Genomic DNA, 21,594 nt, shown 5'->3' with positions numbered 1-21,594 from the left:
TGTGCCACTGGTCCTCCTGTTGTTTACTACCGCTTCGCCGTTTTCTCGACATTGGAGACATTCCACTATTCTTGGGAGATATGAGGTAAGCTTCCCTCATTTTCGGAATCGTGTTACGAGTTAAGGAAGCTATGTAACAGTTATTTCGTTGGTCGATGAACTCCTCACCTCAGCAGCAGACTCGAGAAGCGCTTATCGCCATTTTGTTATGACTATTGTAGGTTTTTCGTCTCCATCCAATAAATGCGACTCTCATTCGGAATTTCTATAGCTCAGCGCTGATGATGGCACATAATGGCACCGCTAACTACCCAGGTAATCCATGGTATTTTGAAGCAGAGCAGGAATGCATATGTGCATTTCTCATATTTAAATATAAAAATTGTATAATTCTCTTCCCTTAGGTACCAGGTACTTGCGCCGCAGTTTTTGAGAGAATAATAGATATGCACCGCCATCACAACCGAACCGTTGTTTGCGCTGGTGCCACTGGTGTTGCAAGAGCTTAGGCTTTCAACAACCCAGCAATACGCGCCAGCCTGCATGGATATCAACTGAGTTCGGCGAAGCCGTGCATGCGCACTATCATGCCGCAGTGGAGAAGTGGATCCAAGGTTATCTGTCCCCTTCTGGTGTGTGTTTGCCCGAGCTTCCCTTCTCAGCTAACTCAGACCTGCTTAACATTGCGCGTGCTCACACCCGTCCAATTCCCTGTAATTTTCACCTGTATATATATACCACGCAACTCGTACGGACTGCTCTTTGACCCTATTACCAGCCACGGAACCATGTCTGGTATGTACTTCTTTGTTCAAAAAATGTCACTATCGTGCGACGTGGCACTACCCGCTACCGCATCCGCCGAATCATATAGATATGTTATTAAAGAGGGGATCTTGTTGTCGTATGACATGGCACACTTGCAACTCCGAGTCTGGACTTTTTGCTCGTAGTGTGTTGGAGGTGTGCGGATTAGCAATCCGGCATCTACGGAAAGGTCCGGGAAAGGTCCGTAGGGTTAGGATTAGTAAGGACAATGTCTCGAGAACAGTCTGGTAGTTTCTAGTCTTTTAGTTTACAGTATATAAGGAGCTCAACAGGCTTCTATGTAGTCAAGCCAATTTCTATCCTCTTCCACTCGTAGCCCGAGGCGCAGTTGCTTACAGGTTATGAGCCCCGCGCTCACACTAGTTCATATCTAATCTCTCCCTCATATCTTATCACTTGATCTTATCACGCGAGATGGCATCGCTAAATCCCCATGTCAAGCTCCCGACCCTCACAGGAGATAATTACTATGACTGGAAATTTGCGGTTTCCATGGTCATGCGGCGCAACATGTGCTGGGACGTTGTGAGTGGAAAGGTGTCGAAGCCTGCCGAAGACAAGTTGGGAGACTGGCCGAAGAAAGCGGAAGATGGACTCACACTGATCGGGCTCACAGTCGATCCGAGCCAGTACGGCTACATTCGTGATTGCGCGGATGGACCGGCGGCATGGAAAGCATTGGCGGCGGTCTACGAGAAAAATAGCCGCGCGAACCGAATCGCCCTCAAGCGTCAATTCTACAATTTCGTGCATGATCCCAAGTGTCCGATCCGGGATTACATCAGCGGCATTACCAATTTGGCAGCAAAGTTGAAGGGCATTGGAGTTGCGCTCGAAGACGAAGATGTTACTGATGTCCTTATATTCAATCTACATGAGGACTACTCTAATATCGCGGGCACACTCACAGCCACCAAGGGTGATCTGAAGATAGCAGATGTGACAGGTGCTCTAGTCGACGAAGAAGGACGACGCGGAGGATTGCCTAAAGCGGACGATGAAAAAGAAGTCGAGAATATGGCATTATTCGCGCAGAAAGAACGTGACAATCGAAATCGTAACGTGGAATGTTACAATTGCGGAAAGCGTGGTCACATTGCTCGTGATTGTCGCTTACCCGGTAGGTACAACGAAAAGAATTCGGCAAAGGCCGAGAAGGCGTCGGTTGCCTTTGATTTGCGAGACGTTGCATTTTGAAGGGTTAGGGTTACCGTGGGAATCAAGGGAGGTACCTTGGGAATGAAGCATTGGCTCTGCTGTTGTGGTCGAAGGATCTGGCGGGATGGTAGCAGGAGGCTCTCTTGTCACGAGCATAGGGCTCCCACAGCATATAGCGAGGTATAGGATTTCCAAGTATGGATAGCCGATGAATTTTGGAGATGCCGAATTGAGGGGGTGTGTTGGAGGTGTGCGGATTAGCAATCCGGCATCTACGGAAAGGTCCGGGAAAGGTCCGTAGGGTTAGGATTAGTAAGGACAATGTCTCGAGAACAGTCTGGTAGTTTCTAGTCTTTTAGTTTACAGTATATAAGGAGCTCAACAGGCTTCTATGTAGTCAAGCCAATTTCTATCCTCTTCCACTCGTAGCCCGAGGCGCAGTTGCTTACATAGTGTGGCCACCATCTTGACCTTCCCTGAGGCTCAACCTTCCCGTTAACTTACTACACGGGGCACTCAGATATCGAAGCTATCTCCCATCTCTCTACGCATGACATACTCTCGTTATCTGCGACTACTTGCACTGCATGGTCTAGCCATTCGCCTGCTGTCCCTTCGGTGAAGATACACTTCCGAAATGCTTCCCACATGGCGTTTTGCGGGTATGTTCTCTCCAATATATCCGATGGGTTACGTTGGGTGCGAGACGTTGAGGCCAGCGATGAAGCGTGCAGGCCCAAAACACTGTTACGCTGTACGTAACACTTCCGCCTCTGCTCAGTGCTGGCAGATGTTCTAGGCAAGAGCCATCTGCAAGTGTCAGTTTTATATCTGCCGGTGTTGATAATTGGTGGGGGACCACAAATCCAGGCTCCTCTCTCTACTTTTTCCCGTCTGAAAGAAATTGGAGTGCAGGTCTCGGGTTCGCCCCGATGATGTGCTAGCTGGTCTATCCCATTTTGACAGCTCGAGATAGTAGAGTTGTCCGACGGTGAGTGTGGACCGCTCGAGTTTGGTTTGTCCTTTCATGCGCTGCCTTACTTTCAACATGAACGTGCATCTGGCGCTGTTTTTATCTGTTCTTTTCTAAAGTACGAAGATTCCACCTGTGCAATTTCTGGGACAGGTCTCCGAGGAGTTCTGATTATTCTAGAGCACGCGATTGGAAACACATGGACTACATCCGTGCGGAGCTCATGGATATCCAACAATGGTGGCTCGCTTGCCCTGTCCAATAGCTAGAGCTCCGCAGGTCAGGTATCTATCTCCAGCTTCACGAGTTTAAAGAGGTGTTTGTTAAGATCAGCGTCCCCTGCCATATTGTCTCCCTGCCTCATCGACGAATATCAGGAGTCCAGCGTGACACAAGGCTCAATCCTGAGGAAAACCTTCACTAGAACTGTACCACGATTCGTTACGGATACTTTGGCACAAGAGACGCTGGCACTTAAGCTTCACCCTTCTTTGTGGCTACACTTCGTGCACCCATGGCCACAGGTTCTTTTCAACATTCTGTACAGTTCCAAAGCGCCGGCGCTTTTGTGGTCGCTTTGGCGAGTGCTTCCCGGTCCAACGTTCTGACATAAGTGCTAGTACTGCTACACGACCGGCAACGAAGTCACCAGAACACCATCGCCTCGCCAGAAACCCACAGTCCATCCCCAACCCCCTTACCGACTACCACAATACCAATACCATGTCGAATACAGTGTCCCCGAGGCGTAGTCGAGCGCGGAAAGGCTGTTCCCCGCAGAACAGCGTGGCTTGCAATGAAGCCGCATCATCCAAACACACTCATTTCTCGTCCAAGGGCCACCAGTCAATTGCTGAACCGTGTGCGCCGACGCGCCATCACGCTTACACCTGTCTTGGGGGCCACGGAAGCCTGGAAATCCTCGCGGAGGCCGCATGCAGAAATGCATCTCTGGTTAATCGTCGTCTCACACCATCTGTCTCTCCTCAACGGTCTACCATCAGGGACACAAATTCGGTGGAAACGATCAACTGCCGCAGGAAAACGCCACTTGGAGCGTATAACATCCGTAGGCGACACAGCGCGGCAGAGGACCTCGAACGTTCTGCGGGCCAACGAGGAGTCTTCGAACAACTACGCTGTCTCGAGGTGGAGATGCCGACTGAATCTCAAGCTGACGCAAGTTCCAGAACAGCGTTGTGGGTAGAAGAACTTCGAAAGTATAGACGTCGCCGGAAGGCCACCAATACTTGACTGTTTCGAAATCAAAGGGTTGAGGGCCTCGACCGACTTTACTTCTTTGATTATCTTCTCTGGTCGTAGGATGGGTGCAAAAAATCTGTACATAAGATCAACATTTACATTCTATGAGCAGGACACTGACAAAACCACACATATTATCCTGAAAACTCATTGAAGTACGAGTGTATTGCCAAAGCGACCACCATATCCTCAACCAGGCAGTTTCAGTGCCGTTCAAACAGTGCGCGTCTGCGCTTGGCACTGTGGCATACCAGTCTAATTTGTGAAGGTATACACGCACCTCCTGTTCTCCTGTAGACCGAGCACCAGCGCTCGCTGATCATCCGCACGGGCCTCTGTGTAGTGCGTAAAGTTAGCATTGCGAACGCCAGAGATACAAATGCTGCACACGCTAATCGTGTGGTCACAACGTAGTACGATGGACGGGCAAAATCGAGAAGGAAATGGTCATCATGATAATCTATATCTCATAAAATGGCAGCTTACGCACAATAATGACCGCACATCTCAAAAGTGCGAAGTTAGCTTTGAACAGCTGATCAAAAATCGCAGTTTGTGTGATGATTGAGAATGCAGAAACAAAGCCGCAAAGTACTGCGTACCTTACATACATACTCTGACTCATTTTCATACCGTCCAGAAGAAGGTGCGGGTAGACTTCAAAGCTATTGCCTCAGCGTCCCAAGTGTTTGCTGACGCCACCACGTAATATGGGTTGAAGACCGCAAAGAAATCTAGAGGGCACATGGGCTGATAATTTGAAGACATAGCTCACAATATGCACCGCAGCACTCGTGTCTTGGCCCTTGCATATACTTACATAGTCATCCAAGCACGTCGTCAGAGTCGAGCAGAAATTCACAGTAAACTTAGCAACGTGCGCTTAAAAACACGAGGCTCTCGCCTCCGAGCGCTTAACTTCTTTGGGACAAGCCTCCGCAAATTTGAGCACTCACGACTTTATTATAGATTGCTCGTTGTAAATTATGTACTACCGTCACCAATGTTGTAAATATCCTCCTGGTCATAGTATTACAGCGCGAAAAAAGCCTTTCTTTCAAATCGAAGGCTAAAAAGTGGTTAATTACTCGTACTGCGTAGGAATGCAAAACGTTTCGCAGCGCGTGAGCAACAAACCCGATCTACAGAGGCTACAACCTCCACAAAGGGGAGTGAAAAGACCACATCGGGCGAAAAGACCACATCGATAGCTAGGATATCGCCACGTAGGGTTTCTGGCGCCGGTTGCGCCATTTGGCGCAGCGCCGACTGTCCTCAAAGTTCGACCGTTCCGCCGCGATCTGACTCAGCTATTCGCGGTGGTACTCTGGCCTCAACCGTAAACCACGGCTTCGTCGTGAAGCTCTGCATACGGTGTCCCGTAGTCCGGACCCAAAGATGAGCATATCCCGCATCCAGCCGGTCCTGAGTTGTCCCTACCCGGGGAGGCGATTATACGGGTTCGATATCATTTTCGAGATGCCCGGTAGCACCAGGGAGTGTGACACTGGGTGGTGTTTATGGAGGATTTTTGGTGGCTGCAATATCTTATCCAGAGTGTAGGGAGTGGCCACAGAAGAGGACGACGCGGATGATGACAATGATGAGGACGAAGACAAAGGGGGCAACGAGGGCGAGAAAGGTACTGTTGCTCCGGTATGGACAGACCAGTCCACTTCCCTTCTTAGTACTCCAAATACAGGCGAGACAGGACTCGCCTGGACAGGGAAGGAAGGGATGAAGGCGGGCGCAGGGGCGACAACACGGCGAACGGCATGGGCTCGGCGACGGACGAGTCTACGAGGAGAGATCTCTGGAAGCGGAGGGAGGATGCGTTCGTTGTTAATGATGCATCGCTTCATCACCTCGTCGTAGTGGACCAGTAGGTGTTCTTCCTGAATGCCCACCTCAAAGTCGATCACCTTGAGGAACTTGCGCTCCGCCCATCTAATTTCGGCCTTCGACATTGCTGACCACGCCTTCCAATACTTCAAGTCATATGAGCTCTCCGCCACGTACTATAAGCCAGAACTGGTGTAAGATGCATGCAGAGTGAAATCAACGCTCATGTATGTACCTTTGTGGCCAGAAATAGAGCGACCAAGAAGACTTGTTCGCAGCTCAACTGCGGAACATCCGCAACCGAGCTATGGCTCCACCTGTCTACATATACCAGCGCGACCAACACGGCCGCGGTATTCACGCGAGAGGCCACGACCAGATGCTTGACAAAGTCAAACAAGGCCGCTGTCTTGAGTGTGTCTTCTGTAGGCCACGCCACAGAATGGTATCGTGATGGGGCTGTGGACCAGACGAGGGATGCCTTGACTAGACAATCAACAATGTAACCTGTAAAGCGAAGGAAGATTAGAAAAAAAATACACCGGGACCGAAAGGTGTCACAGACCGAAAAAGTCCCAGTGGAGAGGGACCGCTAGTAAGGACACCAGTCTGTCGTTGCGAAATTCTTGATCCACTGTGCTTTTTTGAGCCACAACAGTGGCCACGCGATGCTTAAAGATCCGTTGTGCAGGGGCACCAGGTTTCATGGACGACGAACGCCGCGGCGAGGAGTGAAGCGCAGAATAGCTCTTCGCTAATCTTTTGATATTGGAGGATACCATGTTAATTCAATGAGGATTCGGGATTGTGGAACGTTGAGAGGATGATGGACGAGGGTAAGATGATAGTGTTGAGGTGCGACGCTTTAATATACGGCCAACACCTTATGTCAGCACCGCAACGAACTTGTGGCCACAGACGTCACCCGGGACAAAGGAAATGCCCAATTGAAGCGTGGGCAAAACAGGCTCGCTGGAAATGCATTGTTTATGGGACCACCATCGAAAAGTAAGGCCCACATTGGCCCTTATTCCTACCTCCGATTTCACGAAGGAAACGGGCTGGAAGCATATCTCGTTCATTAGAATATGGGCACACTTTCACTTCGTGGGCCGACCAGCCGAGAATAAGAGAGCACATACCTGACAAATCAAGAATGCAAATGTTATAGAATCTCGAGTGCAACCTGCCTGTCCCACACCAAGGTGCATCCACCCGCAGAAATGTGCTCTTCTATAGGGCCGCGAAATAACTGCAAACAAAATTCTCGCAATTGCAAAGAAGTGCTGCCACAAATCAGTATGCATCGTCAGAATCCTATGTCTCGCAATTCGTCACAGTATGCATGCGTCGCCTGGAGCTAATGCTCGGCAACGACCGTGAAGCGACTTCAGCGTTGTTGAATCCACGCTGAGCTGCAGCACCTGCAAATTCCACGGCAAGCAGGGAGCCTCACCCATGGTGTAAGGTCCTCGTCAAAACGACAGGCTAAGTGTCAAACGCGAGCGCGGCGCGAGTATTCGGCGCAATAGAGTGCCCGCTATCATAGACGACTTGAAAAATGGCATCTTTGAACGACGGATATGCACCGATGATAAGTACCCTGTGATTGCATCACCTGTTAGTACCTTTCGAGAATGGCGAAAGGGGGGATCACGAACGTACAACTAGACATGAATGTACTCTTACTCTGTGGTTTTTGCATCACGTTGTAATCTGCGGAGAACTCTGGAGCAATTACTGACCTAAAATGGCAGCAATTCTGAATCCTGCATCATCGGGGTAATCTACGAGATACAAATGGGTGGATGACCTATTCGTGTCCCCAATTTCTCCATGACTTACCATGTGCGAACCAAAACCGTTGTCATATTTGCAGTGCTGAATGGATACATACGTACACATGCGCTCAGCTACCTTCTGCTCTGGATGCGACAGCCGATGTTCTTCTCTACAGACCTCTTTTTTTTTGTGCTGTTTATTGTCATCGGCGAAGCCCAGTGGTTCTTTACAGACTTGCCTCCGTAATATGTAGAGAGTTCTGCACTACAGAGCAATCATAGACAAGATCGAGAGCGTGTAGACGTGCTTCTGTTCAGCCTTAGTCCAGAGATCGCGAAGAACATAGATTGTGCAGAGCTGTGTTCGTACGGATGACTGTACCTCGACAGGCTAATATCCCGCAGGACTCGTACGACCGGTGTGCCGCCACTAATGCGGTTGCTGCCGATATTGTTCTTGAACCATAGTGCGCCAGTTTTAACAGAGAGAGATAACAACAGAAGATAACTTCATGCCCCCAGAAACGTATTACGGCAGTGACCGACAACAGTTTGTATCCGAATGTGATCCAGAGTAGAGTACGTTCGTTAACGTTAAGCAGCGTAGGAACATTGTAGTCGCATGCGTAACGGGTTTGTTCAATAATAGAAGAGGGCTAAACTTCGCAACGCGGGCTTGAGACTCAACACGAGGCTCTCGCCTCCGGGCGCTTAATTTCCAGATCCCTTCTACAAAGGATTCGGAACGTCGTGCATTTTATACAATTATAGTGGTCTGATTCGATCGTACGTGATTGAATCCTGATCCAGGATACATTTCCAAATTCTATACTTCGCAGTGTGACATGTACATTTATCTCGATAACCCGTTCTCAGCTCATCTAACACCTCCGAGGCAGAACGTTACAGTTCAGCTTGATCGCACGTCGTGCATTTTTCCCGTTATATGACCATTAGTCTTTGAATATCCGATTCAAGCTTCGACGTTCTCCAACCAGGCGCGAATCCTCGCCTTGCGCTCAGCCCGGCTTGGAGGAGCACTATCTCTTCCAGAACGTTCGCCACCAGGAGACACAGGGGAAATATCCCACAGCGTTCGCACTATCCGCAGCACTTGAGAAAAAGGGGAAGCCCGGCGTTGAGGGTGAGCGCCCGTTGTGGCCGAAGGATGAGTTGGAGAGATGTCCCCGTCCCGCGCCCGGCATCGTGTCAGTTCATGAAAGCCGATCAAAGTAGGTATCCCGCTGGAGCTGTCTTCCGAGCCTGCCTGAGAGGGATCATGTTCCGGTACGCCTTGAGAAACAGAGATGGTCTGTGGCAGAGTGTGGCTACGGACGTTGCACGCAGTTGGAGACCTTTTGGTGGCCGCAACACCACACCTACGCCTAGTGGAGGATGGTCTACTTGACATATTCGCGCGATTGTCACTACCGGGTGTTGCAGAGCAGGAGACGATCCGAAGATGGGGCATGTATAGTCTGACAGCACAGCTCTTATATCCCACTGGCCAGATTTCGGGGATGCAGGTAAGAGGCACAAAAGGGGAATATCCTGAGGTTTCTATTGTCGCACAGGCATAATTTGCCACATCAAACCACGTTGCATCTCATCAGCGTCATAGAACATGCAAAACTCATGGCTTTTCCTGTGCAAGGCGAACGAAGCTGGATCCAGCCTCGCTACAGGTATCAAATATGCATCATATCCCGTCGGTGTATCACTGAGCCTGACAACAAGACAATGGGATCAGAAGAACTTATAGGAGAGGTAGGTGGTAAAAGACAAAGCATCGACGTCGTGGCCAGTGGAAAGTAAGCCAGTCTAGAAAAACTCCCAGAGCAGTTGGTTCGGGTGGCCCCAATTTAGCGCCGTTCAATGCAGAGTTTGTGCGGGGGATGATCAGCCCCAAAAGTCTAACATATGTGTCTTGTTTTTAGTTGCTCCGTCATGCATGGCCCATATTTTCAGGAAGACCTGAGTTACTAGCACGAGAGAGCATACAAAAAAGCAACACAGCAAAGATGGTACATAAAGCAGATATAGCCAGACAGATATCTAGCTTGAGCCACAAAGTTAGCTTCCCATGAGTGGCCATAGAAAACCTATGTCTAGACAGAATTTCTCGACAACCAACACAGAAGATCGTGCACACAGGGCTCAGACAAGGCGGCCATCGCGGAAAAATAGCAAGGGATGGCCACAGCATAGATGTGGTATTGCTGCTCGAGGGACAGAGTTCATTGAGGGAGAGCAGAAACGTTGATCGCAATCGGAGACAGCAGACCGATCTCCACTTCCTCCTGGTTCTCCTCGTCCTCTTGATTTGCTTCACCATCTCCATTCTCCGGGCGTGCCTCATTCTCCCCACTTTCGGCGGTATGTCCATCTTCCTCGATGACGGGAGTAAACGATACCGGCGGCATTGGGGGTGCTACATCGTCATATGAAGGAAGCGCCTCGTAAGGTGGGGCTGGAGTTAGGAAATACGGCATAGGCGACGGCTGGATGGGAGAGGGCTGGCGTCGCGCATATTCGCTCGCAGACACGACACGAGGAGCAGATGAGATGGGTGCGGAGAAAGCGGCAGGAGGAGCGGCCATTGCTTGGGCGATGGTTTCGTTCCGATGGCGTGCACTTCGGCTGGCAGGCACGGACGGAGGAAGAAAGATGTGAGAGGGAGTAGATGCCTGGACTGCCGTGAATCCGGGATAGAACCCTGCAGAGGCATGCACTGCGGTGTATCCCGAGTTGGATCGTGCTTGCGCCCCGAGGGTATTGGCATTTGGACGACGCGCATGTTCGCTAGCTGTTTGAATTGGCAGATGTCGAACAAGAGGATGCACGTCAATTCGTGCATGCGTATTGACGCCGGATCCTTGGGCCCAGCTTTCGAGCTGCTGTGTGGCTCCAGGGTAACTGTGTTGATGTGGCCCATGATATGCTCGCGAAGCCTCTGTAGCAAGGCCAGGATTTAAATGGACTTCCTGCGGGATCGATGAAGCTCGAGGGCCGTGATTGCTGTTCAAGTTGGGGTTCGCGGGGGACGATATCAGGCTGTCCATCGCTCCAGTCACGTAGCAGATGCCCCGCGTGGCGCTCCGATTAGTCGTGGCTGAATTGTTCTGCTGCGTAGAACAGTACGGTGCACACGACCGAGGAAAAGCAGATGTAGCTGTATGGGTAGGTGACCGTCGACCAGCACTAGTTCCTCCATGTACTTGTGGATTGCCACTGTGAACCCGGCCGCCGGACAAGTCACCGTTCGCGAGCCTACATATCGATTGGTAATGACGATAGTTGCGACAGGCTTCGATGTCCTCTGCAGATGGAGTATATTGTGCTTCATGGCGACTGCGGTCTGTAAACGGAGGACGCTCGGTGTTCGACATAGGAGTAAAGCATAAACGACGAGGGATAAACCGTGCGACGGAGGCTTTATATTTATCGGAAAAGGTGGCGTCCAATTAGGGAAGGCCTTGAGAACAAAGGCATATACGTCGCACCAGACCAAACCGAACGCAGCGCGCCAGAGACTGCAGCTGATTGGAGACATTTGACCAACTTTAACCACAACCAGCGGGAGAAAAGGGGGAGCACATTACTCAGCCAAAAAAAAACATGAGCCCGTCAGGTCGATAACTTCGCCCGAATTGACGAAACGGATGAAACGGATGACGGAAGTTGCCGCTGAGTCCGAGAGCCTCGTGTTGGCCTGTCCACCACGTCCCGAAGGCAGATGGTACATTCTGCTTCAACCTTCGTGCCTCAGGATATCCGTGTCTGACCACGCCACACTTCGCACACTCACACTACGGTATAGCACTACTTAAGCTTAGCCGACCTCCTCCAATATTTACTAAAACATTTTCTGTCTAGCATGCAGTCCGAGGCTCATACAGCATTATTCAACGAAGACATCCTTCGCGAGGTTGCTCAACATTTTCGAACTTCTCGCCGAGAGGATGTGAATGCGCTTGGCCGCATGGCACTGGTATGCAGAGCATTTTCTGATCCAGCTCTAGATGTGTTGTGGAGGAACCTTGAAAGCCTCCTTCCGCTACTCAACATCCTAGCAATTTCTGTGGACCTTGCCGATCACGCTGGTGATGTCAAACCGCCGATGCGCGTACGCATTGTTTTTCTTGAAATTCTGAGAATTACCTCAAGCTGATAATCAGTATTAGCAGGCTTCCTTGACGTGTATATCTGACGCGCAGTGGAATAGGTTTCGTTCTTATGCCCGCCGTGTACGTTCGGTCCAAATCCACCGGTACATGGAGACTTTGCATTCTCCAGTGATAGCGCAGCTGGCCACCCGGTCGTGCGGAGAACCTCTGCTCCCTTCATTGGTTTCTTTGCAGTTCGATCTAATCTCGGCTAAATCTGTGTCCGAAATCCTGGCCTTCCTATCCCCATTACTCCACGATGTCACGTTGCAGGTTGGGTCGTGGGGTCTGGATACATCCTTCGTCACAGATATTGGTCGCGATTTTGTCTTCGCCTTGCGCTGTGCAGCTTCGTCTCTGCGCCACCTGACGTTGGAACGTTTTGACGATCCCGACTTTATGACTCATACGGATTTCACCCCATTCAGCGAACTGCAAACTCTCGACATCGGGCGGTGTGTCGCTTCCTTTTCTGTCCTCTCGGCTTGTGCAAAGATGAGCTCTCTCATCACCTTGGACATCGGTCTCAAGGGATTGACAGTAGAAGACATCAAGCGCTGCCATGGATTTCCTGTTTTGGAGAATCTGTCGGTTCACAGTCACCCTTCCCAAGCTACTGCCCTTCTGCCCATGTTGTCGACCACCGTATTGCGTTCGTTCACGTATATCGATCAGGCCTATCATGATAGGTTTTTACGAGCACGACAGGATCTTGGCAACTATCGCGTCATGCTCGCCGCCCTTCATTCTAAGTCTGCAGCAACGATCCGTGGCGTGTACTTCACTATTGCAGTCTTCGATGATGTCAGTACTCCATCATTGATGAGTGTCATCGATCCTCTCCTAGACTTCCGTGTGCTCGAAGAGCTCCGCATCGATTCCTCGCTTGCAGTATCAGTAACGAGCGACGACGTGTGTCGAATGGCGTTTTCGTGGCCCAATATCCAGACACTCGATTTCTCGGTATATCAAGGGTCCGTTTCACCTTCGGTCTATAGCCTGACCGAATTCGCTCAGTGGTGTCCCTACCTGATATTCCTGAAACTCCCCGGACTTGACCCTCGTCCTGCACTGCCTCCAGAGTCGGAATGGGTTTCCACCTCTTCTTGCTCTTTAAAAGGGCTCTGTGTGACGGGCCGCAATAATGTGTCCTTGGATGCACATTACGAGCATGGCCATTCTATCGCAGTGGCTCACTTTCTGAACCATCTCTTCCCCAACATGACGATGGAGCACTGTGTTGGGAAAGAGTGGACAGATATCAATGCGGTCCTAGAAATTCTTCAGGATGCAGCAAGAAGAGGATATAGTGGAAAGCAATCAGTAAGTTGTCCTGATCATTCTTGGAAATGCGCAGTTTTCATTTCCCCCAGTCATAGAAATTGGAATCTCCTGTGTGTGCACATGGATTCCTTCTCACCTTGGGTCCTCCCGAGAATTTACACAAGAATAATGCGCTGTGATGTCAATTCGTCGTACATACCTTGCAACGGGTTGACTTCCTAGTCGACTCTCCTTACATATCTCGTGTGATTACAGCAACGCTTCGTTTTGTCTCTATCCGACTGCTTTTGCAATTTCGAGAGCTGTGCGTGTATATTGAAAACGTCACTATCGTCCCCACCCGGGACATGCCGAGGGTCCGGGAGCGACACCCTGCCTCCAGCGGTCAACTTCACTGACTCACTAGCCCCACAGCGGTATGTACGTCGCAGTCGCCGCGCATGGTCTGATTAATCTTAAGCTTGGACGCTGTTTTGTGCCGGATCTTGTATACAGCTGCAGGAGCTCCCCCAAAAGTCGAGTAAGTCGGTCGCACTTCAATAATTGATGAAAAAAACACTTTGACGTGGAGTATACGTACGTAGTGGTTCTACTTTTGACTGATATCAGGATGACGAGCATATCCTCTGCCTGTCGCTCCCAGGTCCAACGAAGTATGTATATGGCATACAATGGTCAAGATTCTGTTCCTACGCACACCGTATTCGGACCATGTCCATACGCAAGTACCAGAACCAAGTCGAACCGTCGTTACTCTTCCAATTAATTTACCTCGCGAGTGGGAAGCCGTTATCTCCGCATCTTACTTCCTTCTGCTTATCGGATGTCTCTGACGGAGAGATCATGGCCTCTGACGCCATCACTCCGTCGTGTCTACCTCCAACTCGAGTCCCGTTCCCGTGTACACATTCCATCCCGGAAGAATATCTTGTCCCGTCAGTTCTTACATACCTGTGTTCTACCGCTCCTGCCCTCGAAAACTTAAATTTCGGCACCAGCCATCCTTTCTGGATTGCACGACACATTTTACCGGACTTCAAAGTTTGGACATGAGTGTAAGCAATGTCTCTGTCCCAATATTCTCTGCCTACGCTAAAATGGAGATGCTAATCAATCTTGTTGTGCGGTTCCTCTCGGTAGCCCCGCACGCCCTGGCATTTTGCCCTGGATTCTCTGCCCTTCAGAATCTCACCCTCTCGGGTGCACCTGCAGTCGTTTCACAGTGCCTGAATTCAATATCATTGTCCACCCTCCAGTCATGTGAATAGAATGATGAAGATGCCGGGTACTGGACCACGCGTCAATCCCGGAACTGCTTTGACTTGCTAGGCTAAAAGTTTGCGGCAACGCTGAAGAAAATCACCATGTCCTTTGAAAACTCAATGAAGATGACCCAGTTCACTTACTAGATTACATCAAGAGGTTACTCAACATTCGCCAACTCGATACAGTCGAACCTTCTAGTCTCGGCAGCGTCGACGAACCAGGATATGCATTCTATGGCAACATCCTGGCCAAAGTTCCGCTGTTAATTAGGGCATCTCAGTGCAGCCCTCTGTCTACGCCTTGGCCGAGTTAGCTCGCCGTTGTCCCGCCTGACACTCCCTTCGACTCTCCGGGATTGAAACTCATACCGACCCCCCGCCAGAGCTAGAATCCCTCCAGCTCCCGCCTCATGGGTTGCAGATCTCGGGCATTTCGGGATGCCCTTATTCAGAAGAATTAGTGGAGATCTCTGTCGAGGATCCCGCTAAAGTCGCCGGCTTCATAGATCGGTTCTATCCAGCGGTCAAGATAGAGTCCTTCTCAGAGGACAATTGGGACGATGTCATCAAAATGTAGGGGCAATTACAGACATCCAGACAGGTTGATAATGTTGACTATTATACCGGTGGTGTTGTGATTCTTTATCTATTCGGGTCCGCACATCAACTGGTGCGTTACTCGACGAAAGTTACTGTCCTGCTAACTCACTTCGACATTTCCAGCGTTCTAAGAATATTTACCTTGCTTCTTTTCAATATGTGATTTCGACACGAGCCTATTAACACTAGATTCTTAGCTGTTGAAGTGAGTACTCAATAGTGTCTTCTTAGGCACCGGTAGCTGACTGAGGCCTGGTATTGATTGCGATATTGTCAGATTTAATGCATTTGGAAACATGTAGTGCTGTCGCTTGGCGAGTGTATCACATATGTTACGAAGACTTTCCTCGACCGAGGCGCACCATTATGCAAACACAGGTCCGTGATTATCATTCTCGTTACAGCCACTCTGTGTGCATGTCGCTGCCAGATGTCGCACGAGTTGCACGTCCGTGTTATCACAGTGTTGAGTACATTCACTATACACGGAGTACCGTGATTGAAAAACTGGCACGACGTTGAGTGAGCATTCTTATTTTAGCTTCGTGTGATGCGATTACATGCCCGGACGAGTTCTGGGGCGCCATTGCATCAGTTTAAAGGCTTCTGACGTAATTAAACCTCAGATTCGACCGTCGTTCTCGTGGCAGCTGTCCTTCGATAGACCACATAACGAAGCTAGATTTTGCACAGCATATACGGCATCTTTATGTACGCATCCTAAGCCATGATTCGTGTACATGTAACCTTTGACTGAACTCACCCGTCTCTATCCCTTGTTCCACTCAGGATATTGCGCTCATGACTCATTCGTTCACCAATCGAACAAGGACATATCCATCCAGATAACTGACTTCCGGCGCGGCTTCAAGGAAGACGTGCGTGGCGACCTTCTCCCTCCCTTGCGAAGTCCTATCGTTGATCCAGTTCTTCTAGCGTTCGAATCCATCCGCTCGTTCATTTGGTTCCCTCATGTGCGCGTTAATCCTACAGTATTTGCTGACGAATGCTGTCTGAGCTTGTCTATTGTGTTGCAACCCGCCTGACATGCCGTCTCTCTCAAGGTCGTCTGTGGCCATGAAGATACCTCGTATCTACTATCGGTGACCTTGAAGTGCTCGGTGCTCTCTAGCCGACCCGCATTGTCATTGTCTTCACGAACTTCTGGTGCCATGACTTGAAAATCTGTCCTAGAGATAAATTGATCTATGCATACAAGCAGTCGAAGACCAGGTGGCCGAACCTAGTTGGCCGACCACTCCCTTTAACCATGGTATGACGGCCACTGTTTGTCGAATTGTTTTAGTATCTCAGTCTCACGTGTCCACTCTTGACCTTCATGCGAGCATGTTGAATGCCTGACGCTGAATACCCTTCAATTTCCTCAGATCCTCGCGTCGCTCAGCAAACGTTCTGCACACACCGACGTTCTGGCTATTTTTAGATCGAAAACATAAGACGCGCGCGGAATATCTTCGTTGACCTTCTCTTCTTACGGGCTATGTCATGATAACACCATTAATATTCGTTCTCATCTGCTACTGGCCGAAGTCCAATGATCTATTCTCGTAGCTTCGAAGGTACACGATGCTTCGAGTGTGATCAAGAAGAATGAGCTTATGATGGCTTGTGTCACCGGACTCCTCTGCGGTCCTCCGCGGGACCGCAACTCTAAGCCGCATCCTTGGTTCTTAAGACGGAGCATGGTATGCCAATTTTCCGTGTGGCCTGGAGCATAGTTACTGGTGAACTAGACGAAAGATGGCTTCCCCACCTGTGCCAACCGAGACCTCCAAGCCTTCTTCCAGCGACAAGGCCCAGTATGAAGTTGAAGTGAAACAATCTTCGGACTTCGACGCAGAAGTGACTGCAAATTCTTTATCTCTCCGCGGTCGCAAGTTAATGGTTGCATTGCTCTTCGTCGCAGGAACCGGTTTTGCCCTTTTTGGGTGAGCAGTTCGCTTCGTGTCTGAACACCTCTTGTCCGCTTACGTTGCACGTTAGTTACGATGAAGGCGTGATGTCTGCACTACTCACCGCTGGACAGGTAAATGTGCGTTCAAACATGGTTGGCTGACTTTGCTGACCGCATCACAGTTCGATAAGGTTTTTCCGCAGGTAGTAGTGGACTCCGACCATCCCAGTCATGCTACACTGCAGAGTTTTGTGGTCGCTATCTACGTGAGTACCACCCTTCACCTGAAAAATGTCGCTGAATTTGCAACAGGAAGTCGGATGTCTGATTGGTGCTCTTTCTAACCTATGGATTGGAGACCGTCTCGGTCGCAGGCATACGATTATGCTGGGCGGCATCATCATGATCATCGGTGCTATCATTCAAACAGCATCGTACAGCTATGCACAACTCGTCGTTGCTCGCATTATCACTGGGCTAGGGAACGGTCTGAATGTGTGTGTTCGTTAACGTATGCACTGTTTTCATACTGAATGGCCGTGTCCTTTAGACCTCCACTGTTCCATCCTACCATGCGGAATGTTCACCTGCTGCCAAACGCGGTAGTCTGATCATGGTGGAGGGAAGTCTGATCACTTTTGGTATTGCTACCTCGTATGTTTCATTCCTCTTGCCGTTGTGCCGCACAACAACTGACTGTTCGAGTAACACAGCTACGTGAGTCCAATGGTCTCATATTATTTCAATCGCCTACTCTGACCAAATGCAATATTCAGTGGTTAGACTTTGCCTTGTGAGTGGGCTACTAGAGCCAGTTCGTCTTCGAGGACATTCATTCTTATCCTGGCAGGTATTGGGCTTCCGGTAGCTCCGCGCAATGGAGGGTGCCCATTGCCATCCAGATCATTTTCGCTCTTATCATGGTGCTTTCCATTGGATTCGTGAGTTGCCTGATTGTTCGCCCCCGCAGTATGTGGTATAACCATGCCTTGTAGCTACCAGAGTCTCCCCGATGGTATGTGAATCAACGCTATAGCTGGAGAGCGATCCTATAACCATGTTCCCTACTAGGTTGTTAAAACACGGCCACAATGCTAAGGCAATGGCAGTCATCTCGGCACTAGAGGACAAGCCCCCGTCTGATCCCACCGTACAGCAAACGTATCATGCTATCCGCGAGGCAGTAGAAATCGAGAACGGTGTGAATCCCAATGTGACCACGGGTGACACAGCGTCTGGTACCCTGGGGAGAGGTCAGGTCTCCTTGCGAGAGCTGTTCACAGGAGGACGCAGCCAGAACTTCCGGAGAATGGCATTGGGCGTTGTTTCTCAATGCTTCCAGCAAATTACTGGCATCAATGTCGTTATCTTGTACGTCATTCGGTCAATATCGTGTCGCGACATCTTGCTGACATGCCTCATTGACAGCTATGCGGTGAGCGTTGAGCGAACGCTCTAAGTAACTTTGTCACTGAGACGGGTTCCCTGTTAGACAATTCTCTTTCAGAGACTAGGATTATCCAATGTCAACTCGCGAATTGTCGCCGCTGCAATGGGAACTGAATACTTTCTCTTCTCCCTCCTCACCATACCACTCATTGACTACGTCGGCCGACGACGCCTAATGATGTTCAGTGCGAGCGGCCTTTGCATCGACCTGGTGCTCATGGGCATCCTCGGAAGATTCGTAAACAAAGCGACGCAGACCGTCAGCGTTGTGCTCCTCTTCGTGTACAATTCCATATTTGCGTTGGGCTGGCTGGGTATGACTTGGTTGTATGTGAGTTAAAAACCCTTACCAGACCCTTGAAGATCCTCAGTCTGTTCCTGTAGCCTGCAGAAATTGCCGGTTTGCGGATACGGGCTCCCGCGAATGCGCTGAGTACTGGTCAGTATGATGTTGAATTGCTGTAAGTGCTCCGTTGACCAGAGATTCATCAGCATCAAATTGGGTTTTCAACTTTGTCGTTGTAATGGTTACTGGGCCGTCGTTCAATAACATCGGTTGGCGGACGTATATCGGTACGCAGCCTTGAGAACAGTGCGTTATGCTGACTATACATCGGCAGTTTTTGCCGCGTTGAACGCTTTCATTGTTCCCGTGGTCTATTTCTTCTTTCCCGAGACCGCAGGTCGTTCGCTTGAAGGTAAGGACAGTCCTGCCCTACCATTATCCGATGTCGATTCTCCCTACTGCCGCTTAGATATCGACGTTATCTTTGCGTTGGCGTACAACGAGGGTGTCTCGCCGGTGACCGTCTCACTGCGGAAGGACGTTCCTCCAGCTGGATCTCCAGAGGCAGATAGGATTTTGGGAATCGAGCCAGTCACTACATCGACAGGTGATAAGGCCAATGAGCGCGCACAGGGCAGCACGACAAACGACGAGAAGATGTCATGATTAAATAGAGTTAGATGCGCGACCTAGCACTTTCACCATGATCATTGTAAATGCATAAGGCACAGCCGAAGGATGTCACAAGAAGTTTCTTCCGTTATTTGTTTTCCTTCTTGTTAACCTTTTAAGTTGATTTTGTGACTTTATACGCTCTAGCCAACCGATGCTCCAGGAAACACGGTCCACTTCACATTTCGCACTTACGTATATATATCTCTTGCAGATGTTGAAGACAGAACCTTTTTCTCGCTGCGTTTCGTGGACGTCATGGTGGTCTGACGTGTGCACGTGACAGGCTGTACGCTACTGGCAACTTTCCGCAAGGCCTGCACAAGGCTCTCATCCTTTCTGTGGACGTCTAAGCAGCTACACATGACTTATATCCTGCAGTTGATCTCTTCGCCTCCGCCGACTCGCCAACGCGGGCTGATTCGGAAGCAGCCTCACAGAGCGTTGCATAATGAGGATATTCTTTCAGAGATATTCCAGTGGTTGTCTCCGATGAGCGATCTGCCAGCGAAGACTCTTTTTCGGACCGCTACAGTCTGCAAACTGTTCTCAGAGCACGCTCTTGACCTCCTATGGAGAGAATTGGACGACCTAATACCCCTTCTCCAACTTCTGTCGTCATCATTTGTACGGGTAGTACTTGAATCATCATCTACCTATTTGGATTTTCCTAATCACCTGTGTCGCCACGTGAAACATGCATTCGTATGTGCTATACCATCTCCTATCTGTTCCTCCATTCACCGTCTCGATTATCCTAGGTTCTCTGTGGTCGTATTAAGGACGAAGAATGGTTACGGTTCCAATACTACGCACGCCGTATTCGCCGACTCATCTTCCACAATACTACAGATCGAATTCACCCTTCAGTTTTCTATCGCTTGTCACGTCAAGCATCAGGAAAGCCTCTCCTCCCAACTCTAGTATCCCTACACTGGTTCCAGTATTCCCCTGACACGCAAATTATATCGTTCCTATCTGGCTCACTCACTAATTTGGCGATCACATTGGGCAGTTACCGCAATCCATTTGATGAAGCGCTCTCCGAAGAAGATGAGGTGTTCAAAGATATCTTCAGCGCCTTGCGAGCCAAGTCTCCATTTCTTCGAAGCTTCACGTTTACAGGTCCGGTGACCTCGTCGTTACTCGTGTCCGAGACTGAGACGATGGATTTACAAAGTCTGCATATCCACTATCCCCAGATCCCCCTCCGGGCCCTACATCGTTTTGCCAACATGGACAATCTGGTGACCTTAGCCGTCAATCTGCCTGGGATGATGCACGCTGAGACTGTCACCTGTGATTTTCCCTGTCTTCGGACGCTTGAAGTTGCAGGAGAACTTCAGACCATCACTCGTTTTCTCGAGGCTGTATCCTCTCCATGCCTCGAGGAGCTCGTCATCAAGGTACCCACATCCACCTCCGCACCAGTAGCGGAAAATTATCGTCAATGCTTTGAAGTCTTGCGCACACGCTTTTCTGCCTCTTTAGAGAGCATTGTCTTTCAGGGGACAAGAAACGCATGGAATGCGGATTCTCCGTCCTTGCCAGCTGCATCCAAGCAGATACTGGAACCTCTCCTCTGTATTCACCAGCTCAAAAGGCTCGAGCTGACTTTTCCCCGTACCATCCCACTCGAGCTGACAAACGAAGATGTACAAGCAATGGCACTATCTTGGCCGCGAGTCACAGTGCTGGATATTTACTATCCTGGGCCCGTCTCAGCCGTATATCCGTCTGTGTATTCGCTCATCTCCTTCGCATCTCATTGTCCTAAGCTGCATACCGTGTCCCTCCCATGCCTCGACACCCCTGCGGTGCCTTCGTTGGGCCTCCCAGCGCCTCCAGTATGTTGGCACGGCCTGCAAGAGTTACTCATCCCGAATCAGTTGGTGTCTGTTACAGATGCCGACTCGGTCGCGTGCTTCCTGGATTGTCTTTTTCCTTGTCTGGATGTTACATCACTAGGCAGTGAGGAATGCCTGGGAGATCAGTGGGAATGTGTGCGCCGCAAAATGTACTACCTCCAGAAGTCGAGGAGTATGATGCCGGTAGTGGGTTAGCAATGCTATGGTGCTGTATGTTCCTTCTCGAGTCGTGGTGGTTTCTCTC

The 21,594-nt window shown here is 49.9% G+C and overlaps 6 protein-coding genes across 6 annotated transcripts; 4 read left to right on the top strand and 2 right to left on the bottom strand.

Annotated features, from left to right (window-relative positions):
• Positions 1–1,242: 1,242 nt before the first annotated feature.
• Positions 1,243–2,025, top strand: SCP_0500480 (hypothetical protein; the record flags this gene model as incomplete). The annotated part of the gene is made up of 1 exon (XM_027758117.1): positions 1,243–2,025. The coding sequence occupies one exon, from the start codon at positions 1,243–1,245 to the stop codon at positions 2,023–2,025; it is 783 nt and encodes a 260-aa protein (XP_027613918.1).
• A 3,633-nt stretch (positions 2,026–5,658) lies between these two features.
• Positions 5,659–6,846, bottom strand: SCP_0500470 (hypothetical protein; the record flags this gene model as incomplete). The annotated part of the gene is made up of 3 exons (XM_027758116.1): positions 5,659–6,240; positions 6,300–6,571; positions 6,630–6,846. 3 exons carry the CDS (start codon positions 6,844–6,846, stop codon positions 5,659–5,661), a joined length of 1,071 nt encoding a protein of 356 aa, XP_027613917.1.
• A 3,236-nt stretch (positions 6,847–10,082) lies between these two features.
• SCP_0500460 (hypothetical protein) lies at positions 10,083–10,907 on the bottom strand (the record flags this gene model as incomplete). The annotated part of the gene is made up of 1 exon (XM_027758115.1): positions 10,083–10,907. One exon carries the CDS (start codon positions 10,905–10,907, stop codon positions 10,083–10,085), a length of 825 nt encoding a protein of 274 aa, XP_027613916.1.
• Positions 10,908–11,507: 600 nt separating this feature from the next.
• SCP_0500450 (hypothetical protein) lies at positions 11,508–13,390 on the top strand (the record flags this gene model as incomplete). Its single annotated transcript, XM_027758114.1, has 4 exons — positions 11,508–11,659; positions 11,722–11,971; positions 12,030–13,334; positions 13,385–13,390. 4 exons carry the CDS (start codon positions 11,508–11,510, stop codon positions 13,388–13,390), a joined length of 1,713 nt encoding a protein of 570 aa, XP_027613915.1.
• A 3,531-nt stretch (positions 13,391–16,921) lies between these two features.
• Positions 16,922–19,476, top strand: SCP_0500440 (Sugar transporter STL1; the record flags this gene model as incomplete). Its single annotated transcript, XM_027758113.1, has 15 exons — positions 16,922–17,109; positions 17,165–17,207; positions 17,258–17,341; positions 17,388–17,570; positions 17,626–17,733; positions 17,852–17,868; positions 17,926–18,016; positions 18,071–18,090; positions 18,147–18,446; positions 18,504–18,510; positions 18,568–18,855; positions 18,909–18,963; positions 19,017–19,097; positions 19,145–19,222; positions 19,280–19,476. The coding sequence occupies 15 exons, from the start codon at positions 16,922–16,924 to the stop codon at positions 19,474–19,476; spliced, it is 1,740 nt and encodes a 579-aa protein (XP_027613914.1).
• A 1,241-nt stretch (positions 19,477–20,717) lies between these two features.
• Positions 20,718–21,545, top strand: SCP_0500430 (hypothetical protein; the record flags this gene model as incomplete). The annotated part of the gene is made up of 1 exon (XM_027758112.1): positions 20,718–21,545. The coding sequence occupies one exon, from the start codon at positions 20,718–20,720 to the stop codon at positions 21,543–21,545; it is 828 nt and encodes a 275-aa protein (XP_027613913.1).
• Between the last annotated feature and the right edge of the window lie 49 nt (positions 21,546–21,594).

The sequence above is a fragment of the Sparassis crispa genome (genome assembly GCF_003851025.1).
Source record: "Sparassis crispa DNA, contig_000004F, whole genome shotgun sequence".
Classification (NCBI taxonomy): domain Eukaryota; kingdom Fungi; phylum Basidiomycota; class Agaricomycetes; order Polyporales; family Sparassidaceae; genus Sparassis; species Sparassis crispa.
This window is presented reverse-complemented; position numbering and strand designations above follow the sequence as displayed.